This window comes from Pecten maximus, chromosome 1, assembly GCF_902652985.1.
Source record: "Pecten maximus chromosome 1, xPecMax1.1, whole genome shotgun sequence".
Taxonomy (NCBI): domain Eukaryota; kingdom Metazoa; phylum Mollusca; class Bivalvia; order Pectinida; family Pectinidae; genus Pecten; species Pecten maximus.
Window position 1 is genome coordinate 8,510,325 of NC_047015.1, and position 15,609 is coordinate 8,525,933.

General features: G+C 36.0%; 1 protein-coding gene across 2 annotated transcripts in view; it reads left to right on the forward strand.

Annotated features, from left to right (window-relative positions):
• LOC117323933 (vacuolar fusion protein CCZ1 homolog) overlaps positions 1 to 15,394 on the forward strand; it is a 35,948-nt gene extending 20,554 nt beyond the window's left edge. For both annotated transcript variants that reach the window (XM_033879481.1, XM_033879474.1), the window contains exons 4-13: positions 1,229 to 1,319; positions 1,751 to 1,873; positions 4,153 to 4,242; positions 4,610 to 4,785; positions 6,183 to 6,332; positions 7,217 to 7,362; positions 8,374 to 8,488; positions 9,210 to 9,356; positions 11,331 to 11,458; positions 13,580 to 15,394. In XM_033879481.1, the coding sequence (XP_033735372.1) occupies positions 1,229 to 1,319; positions 1,751 to 1,873; positions 4,153 to 4,242; positions 4,610 to 4,785; positions 6,183 to 6,332; positions 7,217 to 7,362; positions 8,374 to 8,488; positions 9,210 to 9,356; positions 11,331 to 11,458; positions 13,580 to 13,635 (1,222 nt within the window). In that variant the 3' untranslated portion in view covers positions 13,636 to 15,394. The remainder of the gene's footprint in view (positions 1 to 1,228; positions 1,320 to 1,750; positions 1,874 to 4,152; positions 4,243 to 4,609; positions 4,786 to 6,182; positions 6,333 to 7,216; positions 7,363 to 8,373; positions 8,489 to 9,209; positions 9,357 to 11,330; positions 11,459 to 13,579) is intronic.
• Positions 15,395 to 15,609: the final 215 nt, after the last annotated feature.

The following is a 15,609-nucleotide window of genomic DNA, read 5'->3' on the forward strand; positions in this document are numbered from 1 at the left end:
ATTTTTTTCAAGGTTAAGACATCTTGGCTGGCGATTTAATTTTCCAATTGGCGCCTAGATTTTATAACTTGGTAGCTAAATAGGCCACCCTGGTAAAAATATCCACTTTGAGGCCTGCTTAGCCAAAACAGAATTAATTCTATCATATATCAGATGTATTTTCTTCTCCCTTTTTAGAAAGTGATTTTTGAGGTTAAAATGACATACCGTATTTGACCTAATAAGGGCGCCTGCCCTAATAAGGACACCCCTACCTTTTTTCAAGAAAATAAATCTTTGACTGAGTGTCAAAATGGTGTTCAAATGTATTAATTCATGTGAAATGTTTTGCTACTTTATTTGTTCAATTTTCTTCAGCAAATTAAGTAACTGGAACACAAGTTTTCGCCACATTTTGTCTATTCCTACAGATGACATGTCAGTGCAAAGAGCATCCGAAACTAAACACATAGACAAATAATAACTTACCATCTTTATTTGAAGATAAAGTAAAAGACTTCATTCTTGTTGATAAATAACTTTTGTTCAGAACAGAAAGCTAGTAAAAGACATTGTAAATCAATTATTAGGTCAAAGAAAATGATTTCTGATATGATCTGGGAAATCACATGTGTCTATAAATAGAATACAAAAGAGTTCCATTTGAACATAAATGGTGGAACACACGTTCTCTGGCCTAAAGATCAGCTGGCATGGTTTACAAGTTTAAAGGAATATTCAAGTGATGTTTAAGCTTAATATATATGATATTGAATAGATATCTTCATCTGGAATATTTTCATGACTGAATATTGTACCGTTTCCACAGCCTTGGGTATTCTGCTATAAGGTATAGTCTGTTTCATAAAACTTCAGAATAACTAATCTTAATAAGGGCGCCCCTACTGTCAATTACCCGCGCCCTGTGCCCTTATTAGGTCAAATACGGTATATATATTCAGATTTTGAGAATTAGTAATTTTGTGAAATTTGATATTTGTTTTGCAATGCATCTATATCAATGTTTGCACATGTCTATAATGTATAGAAGGTTCTTCCATACTATCATGTAGAGATTTTAGGTTATTTTGGGAAAAAATACTAGACTTTTAACGAATTTTTTAAATTTTGGATTTTGCTTAAAATTTCCTACATTGACAAAGCAGGACAGCTATATACATTGTATAGGCAAGACATTTAATTGCATGTAATGCTTGCATACAAATTAATGTGATAATAAATGTTTCAGGACATTTGCTGACAAGTCCTGTAACAGTATACACACACAGAAGACAAGGCAGTTATTCTATGAACCAGAACCAGAGTTTTGGATGATCATGGTAAACTATATCTACTCAGCCTAATATTAGTATTCTATATACCCAATGGCTTTGTTAGAATTACCAATGTATTTGGCATTTGAAGGTAGCGCAATCAGCCATTTTATTTATGGAAAACATCAGTGATCAATAATCATTATACAAACTTTGAAACTGGTGAAATCATGAAGGCAGCTTACATTTTACCAGATTTATATTGAGTATAAGTATATTGAGGCCTCAACACAGGTACAAAATGCTGAAAAAACATCCACTTAATGATGATCATCTTCAGAGTTTCAGAACTGAAAGTTAATCAGTTTCATGTATATCTTATAAATGTTAATTTTCATAATAATAATTCATTAAAGGTTTCATCTCAAGATATTCCTCCCCGAATCGTCCCCATTCCAATGTCTTATTGTTAGTATAGTCTTCCTTTTCTTTGACAGACTGTCAGTATCCCATTCTCAGAGAAGACCAAGGATCATTCATCATATCTGGAATACCATGAAGAGGATGTACAGGATTCTGTGTATGATGCTATTCTACGTCAAGCCTACAGAATGTTTCAGGTGTGTGTGACATAAGATTGTGTAACGGAGGGATGCTTTGTGTGTGTGACTTAAATAAATATAAGATGCTTCTGCATTTTGTAACTGACAGATGTTTCATGTGTGTGAATAAGGGATGTTTCAGGTTTGTGTGACTGAGGGTGATTCTGGTTTGTGTGACTGAGGATGATTCTGGTTTGTGTGACTGCAGGGTGATTCTGGTTTGTGTGACTGAGGGTGATTCTGGTTTTTGTGACTGCAGGGCATTTCTGGTTTGTGTGACTTGAGGGTGATTCTGGTTTGTGTGACTGCAGGGCGTTTCTGGTTTGTGTGACTTGAGGGTGATTCTGGTTTGTGTGACTGCAGGGCGTTTCTGGTTTGTGTGACTTGAGGGTGATTCTGGTTTGTGTGACTGCAGGGCGTTTCTGGTTTGTGTGACTTGAGGGTGATTCTGGTTTGTGTGACTGCAGGGCGTTTCTGGTTTGTGTGACTTGAGGGTGATTCTGGTTTGTGTGACTGAGGTTGATTCTGGTTTGTGTGACTTGAGGGTGATTCTGGTTTGTGTGACTGCAGGGCGTTTCTGGTTTGTGTGACTTCAGAGTGATTCTGGTTTGTGTGACTTGAAGGTGATTCTGGTTTGTGTGACTTGAGGGTGATTCTGGTTTGTGTGACTTGAGGGTGATTCTGGTTTGTGTGACTTGAGGGTGATTCTGGTTTGTGTGACTGAGGGTGATTCTGGTTTGTGTGACTGAGGGTGATTCTGGTTTGTGTGACTGAGGGTGATTCTGGTTTGTGTGACTTGAGGGTGATTCTGGTTTGTGTGACTTGAGAGTGATTCTGGTTTGTGTGACTTGAGGGTGATTCTGGTTTGTGTGACTGAGGGTGATTCTGGTTTGTGTGACTGAGGGTGATTCTGGTTTGTGTGACTGAGGGTGATTCTGATTTATGTCACTGAGGGTGATTCTGTTTTGTGTCACTGAGGGTGATTCTGGTTTGTGTGACTTGAGGGTGATTCTGGTTTGTGTGACTTGAGGGTGATTCTGGTTTGTGTGACTGAGGGTGATTCTGGTTTGTGTGACTGAGGGTGATTCTGGTTTGTGTGACTGAGGGTGATTCTGGTTTGTGTGACTTGAGGGTGATTCTGTTTTGTGTCACTGAGGGTGATTCTGGTTTGTGTGACTTGAGGGTGATTCTGGTTTGTGTGACTTGAGGGTGATTATGGTTTGTGTGACTGAGGGTGATTCTGGTTTGTGTGACTGAGGTTGATTCTGGTTTGTGTGACTTGAGGGTGATTCTGGTTTGTGTGACTGAGGGTGATTCTGGTTTGTGTGACTGAGGGTGATTCTGGTTTGTGTGACTGAGGGTGATTCTGGTTTGTGTGACTGAGGGTGATTCTGATTTGTGTGACTGAGGGTGATTCTGTTTTGTGTCACTGAGGGTGATTCTGGTTTGTGTGACTTGAGGGTGATTCTGGTTTGTGTGACTTGAGGGTGATTATGGTTTGTGTGACTGAGGGTGATTCTGGTTTGTGTGACTGAGGTTGATTCTGGTTTGTGTGACTTGAGGGTGATTCTGTTTTGTGTCACTGAGGGTGATTCTGGTTTGTGTGACTTGAGGGTGATTCTGGTTTGTGTGACTTGAGGGTGATTATGGTTTGTGTGACTGAGGGTGATTCTGGTTTGTGTGACTGAGGTTGATTCTGGTTTGTGTGACTTGAGGGTGATTCTGGTTTGTGTGACTGAGGGTGATTCTGGTTTGTGTGACTGAGGTTGATTCTGGTTTTGTGTGACTTGTGAGTGATTCTGGTTTGTGTGACTGCAGGGCGTTTCTGGTTTGTGTGACTAGGGTGATTCTGGTTTGTGTGACTAGGGTGATTCTGGTTTGTGTGACTTGAGAGTGATTCTGGTTTGTGTGACTTGAGGGTGATTCTGGTTTGTGTGACTGAGGGTGATTCTGGTTTGTGTGACTGAGGGTGATTCTGGTTTGTGTGACTGAGGGTGGTTCTGGTTTGTGTGACTTGAGAGTGATTCTGGTTTGTGTGACTTGAGGGTGATTCTGGTTTGTGTGACTGAGGGTGATTCTGGTTTGTGTGACTTGAGGTAGATTCTGGTTTGTGAGACCGAGGGATGTTTTAGGTTTGTGTGATTAGAGGATTTTGTGATTAAGGCTGTACTTCTTCAGGCCTATATTTAAGTTTTCAGTCAATGTTACAATGTTGTTTTTTTTTGATAAAATGAAAATTGTTAAACATACTGTTATTTAGTGTCTGATCTATACCATGATTATTGTTTTTTTTTCAGTTATTTAATGGTTCCTTTTCTAACATATTAGCAAAGTCAAACAATGACATCAAGGCCTTACAAGTCAGATTGGATCATTTCTACACAAGGGTTAGTAAAGTCATACTTGCCAACTTTTTAAAATTCTCATGGGGGCAAAAGTGCGTGAGCGACATTTTCGACCGGACAACACATTTCACGCGCCACACATTTAGGAAACAAAAACTAAGGGGAGATAATTTGCTATTGGAAAAAACTGCATGAAAAAAAAAGAAAGAAAAAAAGTTATTTCAAGCTTGGCCAATGGTCTTTTTTATTCAAGTTTGGAAAGATAATTATATAAGCAATAAGGTACAAAAAATAGCTAAGAAATTTCTGAATGATTGTGTTGAAACATACAATGTACCCCTATTGTTTCATCTTCTCACATTATCTTTTTTTTTAATATTACTTATGATCCATATCTTTTTAATTTCAGTATTTGCAAACACTCAAGTTAGGTTCTGCAGACATATTGGATATTTTTTGTGGAATTCATTTCATGCCGTTAGACAAAAACACTTACCTGCGAGTACAGTGTTTTATCAACTTACTGGAGGCCATGTTTCCTGCAGTCAAATACACAGCCTTCCTCTACAACGACCAGTTAGTGTGGTAAGTCAGGTGTAAACAGCCTTCCTCTACAACGACCAGTTAGTGTGGTAAGTCAGGTGTAAACAGCCTTCCTCTACAATGACCAGTTAGTGTGGTAAGTCAGGTGTACACAGCCTTCCTCTACAACGACCAATTAGTGTGGTAAGTCAGGTGTACACAGCCTTCCTCTACAATGACCAGTTAGTGTGGTAAGTCAGATGTAAACAGCCTTCCTGTACAACGACCAGTTAGTGTGGTAAGTCAGGTGTAAACAGCCTTCCTCTACAATGACCAGTTAGTGTGGTAAGTCAGATGTAAACAGCCTTCCTGTACAACGACCAGTTAGTGTGGTAAGTCAGGTGTAAACAGCCTTCCTCTACAACGACCAGTTAGTGTGGTAAGTCAGGTGTACACAGCCTTCCTCTACAATGACCAGTTAGTGTGGTAAGTCTTTGTTAGATGTGAAATTGTAATTTAATGAGACAATCTGTCTTTCTAACAAGGATTTGGAAGTCATTTTCTGGGAAAACCTCATATCATAATAGCTACTTGTATATTAATTGCAAAACCTTGCATTAAAGAATTTTTCTTCTTAAAATATGCACAAAATAATTAAGAGATGAGGATTGACTTTTGAGCGTATTCTTTTCTTTTTTGCTTGATTATCATACATATAACAGTCACATACTTTTGGACATTTGCATTCCAATCACTTTCAAATTGTTACAATAATAAACTAGACTGATATTACTCTCCACAACAAAGTTACAGGATGGCTATGATGAAATCAGGTTGTCCACTTGTCAGTTTGTTTGTGTACAGGATTGTGTTGAGACGACATCACTGAAGATGTGCACCATCAGCTTGTTTTCGGACCTGAATGTGTTTGAATGTGTTACCTGTATGTGTTACCTGTATGTGTTTGAATGTGTTACCTGTATGTGTTTGAATGTGTTACCTGTATGTGTTTGAATGTGTTACCTGTATGTGTTACCTGTATGTGTTTGAATGTGTTACCTGTATGTGTTACCTGTATGTGTTTGAATGTGTTACCTGTATGTGTTACCTGTATGTGTTTGAATGTGTTACCTGTATGTGTTACCTGTATGTGTTTAAATGTGTTACCTGTATGAATGTGTTACCTGTATGTGTTACCTGTATGTGTTTGAATGTGTTACCTGTATGTGTTACCTGTATGTGTTTGAATGTGTTACCTGTATGTGTTTGAGTGTGTTACCTGTATGTGTTACCTGTATGTGTTTTAATCTGTTACCTGTGGACTGATTCATCCTAGTTGAAGGCTGACATTCCCTAACAAAGCTAAGGAGATATTATAGGATGTCATTGTGAGACTGCAGTAAATCAAGACAGAAACTCTTACACTGGTTATTTACTATATTACTTTTGTTCTGCTTTAGGAGTGGCTTGGAACAAGATGACATGAGGATCATGTACAAGTATTTGACGACAAGTCTGTTCCCCACATACCAGGAACATGAGCTCCAGGGAAGCAGTGTGTCACCAACACGAGTGTCCTCTCCAGCACATTCGGCTGTCCACTATGGCAAGTAAGTCTGAATTTATCCTTGTCGCCCTCTCCAGCACATTCGGCTGTCCACTATGGCAAGTAAGTCTGAATTTATCATTGTCGTCCTCTCCAGCACATTCGGCTGTCCACTATGGCAAGTAAGTCTGAATTTATCATTGTCGTCCTCTCCAGCACATTCGGCTGTCCACTATGGCAAGTAAGTCTGAATTTATCCTTGTCGTCCTCTCCAGCACATTCGGCTGTCCACTATGGCAAGTAAGTCTGAATTTATCCTTGTCGTCCTCTCCAGCACATTCGGCTGTCCACTATGGCAAGTAAGTCTGAATTTATCCTTGTCGTCCTCTCCAGCACATTCGGCTGTCCACTATGGCAAGTAAGTCTGAATTTATCCTTGTCGTCCTCTCCAGCACATTCAGCTGTCCACTATGGCAAGTAAGTCTGAATTTATCCTTGTTGTATTGGATTGATAGCATTTGTTTATTGTTATGTTTGTAACTCCAACTCCTGTCAAACTAAGTAACAAATGTAGTTGTACCTTCTAACTTGGCTTTAAATGCACAAAGCTTAACAAAACTTGGAAGATTATATAGCAGACTGTAATGTTATGATAAATCCAATCATGAGATTCATGACCTGTTGGATCACCTTTATTTCTGTATGATGTGTATGTTTTAGACTGGACCCTCTATTTCTATACGATATGTATGTTTTAGACTGGACCCTTTATTTCTGTATGATGTGTATGTTTTAGACTGGACCCTCTATTTCTATACGATATGTATGTTTTAGACTGGACCCCCTATTTCAATACGATATGTATGTTTTAGACTGGACCCCCTATTTCAATACGATATGTATGTTTTAGACTGTACCCCCTATTTCTATACGATATGTATGTTTTAGATATATCACTGGACCACCAAACATCCGTGATGAGTCCAATCTGGGAAAGATTCCCCTCGTGTATATGAACACTGAAGTGGACAATGAGGAGTGTCACCTCCTTGTGTACAGGGCTCACAATGCCAGTGTTTGTATGCTTATTGATGGTAAGTGTCACCTCCTTGTGTACAGGGCTCACAATGCCAGTGTTTGTATGCTTATTGATGGTAAGTGTCACCTCCTTGTGTACAGGGCTCACAATGCCAGTGTTTGTATGCTTATTGATGGTAAGTTTCACCTCCTTGTGTACAGGGCTCACAATGCCAGTGTTTGTATGCTTATTGATAGTAAGTTTCACCTCCTTGTGTACAGGGCTCACAATGCCAGTGTTTGTATGCTTATTGATGGTAAGTGTCACCTCCTTGTGTACAGGGCTCACAATGCCAGTGTTTGTATGCTTATTGATGGTAAGTTTCACCTCCTTGTGTACAGGACTCACAATGCCAGTGTTTGTATGCTTATTGATGGTAAGTGTCACCTCCTTGTGTACAGGGCTCACAATGCCAGTGTTTGTATGCTTATTGATGGTAAGTGTCACCTTGTGTACAGGGCTCACAATGCCAGTGTTTGTATGCTTATTGATGGTAAGTCAATTCATCTTGCCCATATGTAGTTAAATAGTATTGGAGTATGCTTAGTCAATAAAAAAGATACATTAATTTCTATCATTGAGTACAGTTAAGTTCTATAACCCTCATGCTTCCAACACTGTGACTGACAAGTGAAATGTACACAACCCAAAATCTGGTATCTTTATACCCAATATATCTAGCATGTAACTCTGTAACCCCCATAACTTTGGTATGCAACACCATAACTTTGGTATGTAACCCAAAACCATTAATATGTTACCAAATAAGTTTGGTATGTGGCCCCATAACTTTGGTTTGTAACCCTCTGACACCCCACTGGATTAGGTTTAAACCATAGCTGGATGATTCATAAAAAAAGGTAGAAAAATAATTGTAATAAAACTTAAAATAGTTTTGCTATGGTTACTTAGATATCCAGGTAAGCCATGCAGGCCCTCTGAGCCTCTTGTATTCATAACCAAATGATGTAAGAAAACTCAAAGTTAGAGAACTGCTGATTTTGATATTGGTTATGATTTGTTATAGTGTCCGTCCCAATGACCTTTGATCTCTGTCGAAAGCTGGACATATTTTTAGGACCACAGCTCACACAGATTGCTTCAGATATAGGAGAACAGTATTCCAAACGGCCAAATAACAGGTAACTATGGAAGTGTTTATTACCAAGAATATCTTGGGTGTAAATCTACTCTTGGTTAGATTGCATGATAAAGAATATCAAACAAGCTTTTACATACCTATACATGTAGTCGTGTTATCTTTAGGCCGCATTCTTCAGTGGGCTGCCAATCATCTTTCAGCTGTCATCAATCATTAAACACTCCTTGTTATGGCTATTTCTCAGGGAGGATTATTTGCTTGATCAGAGGGGAACCAGATTCTTACTATTTATCATCAACTTCTACACTTTTACTGTTATGTAACACATAGTTTAAGGACATTATTAGGGCACTGCATGAAAGTAATCACATATCTGTCCATTAGTCTGTCCGTCCGTCCGTCCGTCAGCACTTTTATTTCCATGCAATAATAATTTGAGTTTCCTTGGGCCAATCAAACTCCAACTTTATACCGGCTTTCTTATTGAAAGTGCTTGCTTGTACATGATCAATATCAACCTCTGCGAAATGAGCAAAGAAATATTTTCGTGTCGACACAAATATAAAACCAACCATTCTTACATAGAAAATGATCAATAATGAGTGTTGACTTTGATTGCGTCTTGTGAATGATAGCTGACTTAATACACAGCTGACGAAATCTCCTTAAACAGCCATGGTAAAGGGGGTAACATAGTTTTAATAACAAATATGTAAAAGATAAAGTAGATTTTATACAAAATATCTTACTCTTGTTTTCAGTGGTGATCCATTGTGCAAATATATCTACTTTAACCACATGAACTTGGCACAGAAATCCACAGTTCACTCCGACAAGAAATCCATGCAAGTCCAGATCCCAATGGAAACACTTCGTCTCCTCAGTGATATCAGCTCTGATATGTCGAGGTAATTGTCAATGTTATAACACTTCGTCTCCTCAGTGGTATCAGCTCCGATAGGTCGAGGTAATTGTCAATGTAATAACACCTTGTCACCTCAGTGGTATCAGCTCTGATATGTCGAGGTAATTGTCAATGTAATAACACCTTGTCACCTCAGTGATATCAGCTCTGATATGTCGAGGTAATTGTCAATGTTATAAAACCTTGTCACCTCAGTGGTATCAGCTCCGATAGGTCCAGGTAATTGTCAATGTTATAAAACCTTGTCACCTCAGTGGTATCAGCTCCGATAGGTCGAGGTAATTGTCAATGTTATAACGCTTCGTCTCCTCAGTGATATCAGCTCCGATATGTCCCGGTAATTGTCAATGTTATAAAACCTTGTCACCTCAGTGGTATCAGCTCTGATATGTCGAGGTAATTGTCAATGTAATAACACCTTGTCACCTCAGTGATATCAGCTCCGATAGGTCGAGGTAATTGTCAATGTTATAAAACCTTGTCACCTCAGTGGTATCAGCTCTGATATGTCGAGGTAATTGTCAATGTTATAAAACCTTGTCACCTCAGTGGTATCAGCTCTGATATGTCGAGGTAATTGTCAATGTAATAACACCTTGTCACCTCAGTGATATCAGCTCCGATAGGTCGAGGTAATTGTCAATGTAATAACACCTTGTCACCTCAGTGATATCAGCTCCGATAGGTCGAGGTAATTGTCAATGTTATAAAACCTTGTCTCCTCAGTGATATCAGCTCTGATATGTCGAGGTAATTGTCAATGTTATAACGCTTCGTCTCCTCAGTGATATCAGCTCCGATAGGTCCAGGTAATTGTCAATGTTATAAAACCTTGTCTCCTCAGTGATATCAGCTCCGATAGGTCCAGGTAATTGTCAATGTTATAACACTTCGTCTCCTCAGTGATATCAGCTCCGATAGGTCGAGGTAATTGTCAATGTTATAACGCTTCGTCTCCTCAGTGATATCAGCTCTGATATGTCGAGGTAATTGTCAATGTTATAAAACCTTGTCACCTCAGTGGTATCAGCTCCGATAGGTCCAGGTAATTGTCAATGTTATAAAACCATTTTTTAACATCAGTGGTATCAGCTCTGATATGTCGAGGTAATTGTCAATGTTATAACGCTTCGTCTCCTCAGTGATATCAGCTCCGATATGTCCCGGTAATTGTCAATGTTATAAAACCTTGTCACCTCAGTGGTATCAGCTCTGATATGTCGAGGTAATTGTCAATGTAATAACACCTTGTCACCTCAGTGATATCAGCTCCGATAGGTCGAGGTAATTGTCAATGTTATTAATCCTTGTCACCTCAGTGGTATCAGCTCCGATAGGTCCAGGTAATTGTCAATGTTATAACACTTCGTCGCCTCAGTGGTATCAGCTCTGATATGTCGAGGTAATTGTCAATGTTATTAATCCTTGTCACCTCAGTGGTATCAGCTCCAATAGGTCCAGGTAATTGTCAATGTTATTAATCCTTGTCACCTCAGTGGTATCAGCTCCGATAGGTCCAGGTAATTGTCAACGTTATGAAACCTTGTCACCTCAGTGGTATCAGCTCCAGGTAATATGTCGAGGTAATTGTCAATGTCTGCCTATTATCCTATTATCAAAGATCAAAAGGGAATATTGTAATACTGTTGTGTTTCTGCCCACATCACCAGTGGACTGATGAAGTTCAAACTTCACACACTGCTTCCTTATTGGGGACTTCTTATTTGTGATTTCCTATGGGGTTAAAAGGGCAAAGAACTGATTGAGGGATTAGTATTGATCAGTGACACCTTGTTAATTCATGTATTTGATTACATATTGAATTGTTCCAATGCAACAAATTTTGAGAACAAAAGACAATTAAATTTAAAACAGATGTGTGGCATAAATCACAGGGTTTAGTATTGATTCACAGCAATCCAACAAAACCATAACCTTGATTTCTTCTGTTGTTCAGATGCAGTGAAGATGGAGAAACCATTGTGAAAACAACAGGGGACAGTTGGGTGGTTGGGAAAAAATCAGACCAAAGAGAATTTTATGTTGTGATCAACCAGAAAAATACTAATCTTATAGAAATTAATGGTATGTATATTTTGATGTTTACAAAGGGACATAACTCTGAAACAACTAAGATATTGACCATGAATTGCTAAATAACTGAGATGAACTCTTGAACTGAAATGTTATCTCTGTGTGTTATATAGTATAGTATATAATTAATATTGTTATATCCTATAGTATATAATTAATATTGTTATATCCTATAGTATATATACTAAATATTGTTATATCCTATAGTATATACTAAATATTGTTATATCCTATAGTATATACTAAATATTGTTATATCCTATAGTATATACTTAATATTGTTATATCCTATAGTATATACTAAATATTGTTATATCCTATAGTTTATACTAAATATTGTTATATCTTATAGTATATACTAAATATTGTTATATCTTATAGTATATACTAAATATTGTTATATCCTATAGTATATACTTAATATTGTTATATCCTATAATATACTAAATATTGTTATATCCTATAGTATATACTAAATATTGTTATATCCTATAGTATATACTTAATATTGTTATATCCTATAGTATATACTAAATATTGTTATATCCTATAGTATATACTTAATATTGTTATATCCTATAGTAATAGTATATACTTAATATTGCTATATCCTATAGTATATACTAAATATTGTTATATCCTATAGTATATACTAAATATTGTTATATCCTATAGTATATACTAAATATTGTTATATCCTATAGTATATACTAAATATTGTTATATCCTATAGTATGTACTAAATATTGTTATATCCTATAGTATATACTTAATATTGTTATATCTTATAGTATATACTAAATATTGTTATATCCTATAGTATATACTTAATATTGTTATATCCTATAATATACTAAATATTGTTATATCCTATAGTATATACTAAATATTGTTATATCCTATAGTATATATACTTAATATTGTTATATCCTATAGTATATACTAAATATTGTTATATCCTATAGTATATACTTAATATTGTTATATCCTATAGTAATAGTATATACTTAATATTGCTATATCCTATAGTATATACTAAATATTGTTATATCCTATAGTATATACTAAATATTGTTATATCCTATAGTATATACTAAATATTGTTATATCCTATAGTATATACTAAATATTGTTATATCCTATAGTAATAGTATATACTTAATATTGCTATATCCTATAGTATATACTAAATATTGTTATATCCTATAGTTTATACTAAATATTGTTATATCCTATAGTATATACTAAATATTGTTATATCCTATAGTATATATACTAAATATTGTTATATCCTATAGTAATAGTATATACTAAATATTGTTATATCCTATAGTATATACTAAATATTGTTATATCCTATAGTATATACTAAATATTGTTATATCCTATAGTATATACTAAATCCTATAGTATATATACTAAATATTGTTATATCCTATAGTATATACTAAATATTGTTATATCCTATAGTATATACTAAATATTGTTATATCCTATAGTATATATACTAAATATTGTTATATCCTATAGTATATACTAAATATTGTTATATCCTATAGTATATACTAAATATTGTTATATCCTATAGTATATACTTAATATTGTTATATCCTATAGTATATATACTAAATATTGTTATATCCTATAGTAAATACTAAATATTGTTATATCCTAAAGTATATATACTAAATATTGTTATATCCTATAGTATATACTAAATATTGTTATATCCTATAGTATGTACTAAATATTGTTATATCCTATAGTAAATACTAAATATTGTTATATCCTATAGTATATACTTAATATTGTTATATAGTATAGTATTTACTAAATATTGTTATATCCTATAGTATATACTTAATATTGTTATATCCTATAGTAAATACTAAATATTGTTATATCCTATAGTATGTACTAAATATTGTTATATCCTATAGTATATATACTAAATATTGTTATATCCTCTAGTATATACTTAATATTGTTATATCCTATAGTATATACTAATATTGTTATATCCTATAGTATATACTAAATATTGTTAAAATTTATGGTACATACTAAATATTGTCACTATTTATTGACATTGTGTTTTTCTTTTTTTCCCAGATGAAGTGAAGAGGCTATGTGCAACTAATTTCAACAGTATATTCTTTTTGGACTGAATTTGTTGGAATTTGGGATAGACTTTTACATTGCCAGTGGATAATCACAGTGGGGAACTGACTATTCTAAATCCAGTGGATATTGGATATCCTATAGTGATGGGGGGGGGGGTCTACAGGTGAGGGAGACTAACCTTTCTACAACCTGTAAAGTATACACAGGTGAGGGAGATTAACCTTTCTACAACCTGTAAAGTATACACAGGTGAGGGAGAATAACCTTTCTACAACCTGTAAAGTATACACAGGTGAGGGAGATTAACCTTTCTACAACCTGTAATAAAGTATACACAGGTGAGGGAGATTAACCTTTCTAAAACCTGTAAAGTATACACAGGTGAGGGAGACTAACCTTTCTAAAACCTGTAATAAAGTATACACAGGTGAGGGAGACTAACCTTTCTACAACCTGTAAAGTATACACAGGTGAGGGAGACTAACCTTTCTAAAACCTGTAATAAAGTATACACAGGTGAGGGAGATTAACCTTTCTAAAACCTGTAAAGTATACACAGGTGAGGGAGACTAACCTTTCTACAACCTGTAAAGTATACACAGGTGAGGGAGACTAACCTTTCTAAAACCTGTAAAGTATACACAGGTGAGGGAGACTAACCTTTCTAAAACCTGTAAAGTATACACAGGTGAGGGAGATTAACCTTTCTAAAACCTGTAAAGTATACACAGGTGAGGGAGACTAACCTTTCTACAACCTGTAAAGTATATACAGGTGAGGGAGACTAACCTTTCTAAAACCTGTAAAGTATACACAGGTGAGGGAGACTAACCTTTCTACAACCTGTAAAGTATACACAGGTGAGGGAGACTAACCTTTCTAAAACCTGTAAAGTATACACAGGTGAGGGAGATTAACCTTTCTACAACCTGTAAAGTATACACAGGTGAGGGAGAATAACCTTTCTACAACCTGTAAAGTATACACAGGTGAGGGAGACTAACCTTTCTACAACCTGTAAAGTATACACAGGTGAGGGAGAATAACCTTTCTACAACCTGTAAAGTATACACAGGTGAGGGAGATTAACCTTTCTACAACCTGTAATAAAGTATACACAGGTGAGGGAGATTAACCTTTCTAAAACCTGTAAAGTATACACAGGTGAGGGAGACTAACCTTTCTAAAACCTGTAAAGTATACACAGGTGAGGGAGAATAACCTTTCTACAACCTGTAAAGTATACACAGGTGAGGGAGATTAACCTTTCTACAACCTGTAATAAAGTATACACAGGTGAGGGAGATTAACCTTTCTAAAACCTGTAAAGTATACACAGGTGAGGGAGACTAACCTTTCTAAAACCTGTAAAGTATACACAGGTGAGGGAGAATAACCTTTCTAAAACCTGTAAAGTATACACAGGTGAGGGAGACTAACCTTTCTAAAACCTGTAAAGTATACACAGGTGAGGGAGACTAACCTTTCTAAAACCTGTAATGTATACACAGGTGAGGGAGACTAACCTTTCTACAACCTGTGGATATCAAAGTGACAAGCAGTGGAATAGACTGTACTGATACTTCAGTACTGGAACTAGTACATATCAACAGGACCACTATCTTACTGTGCTGGGGGTACATTATTACTACAGAATGGAAAGCATTACCAGTAGGAGATACCTGTTTCCTAGACAGTGGTGACATACATTTAGTCTGACAATGATAAATCTGAAGGAATCTTCACATTGTTTATTTTGTCAGCCAATTTTACTGTGATTGTTATTAAATTATTTTACACATAGCCGGATTCTTGTAAGTGTGCTGGATTTGTGAACTGAAATCTGCGTTAAGATATTATTTTTCTGTACTGGCATTGAGGAAGACATTTTACTGTCCTGTAGATTAACGCCTACAATTCAGACATACTATTAATAATTTAGGAGCGAATACAGTAATATAGCAGTTCTGGTATACAGATGTATTCTATGATGCGCAGTTGTAACAGATCTTGGAGTA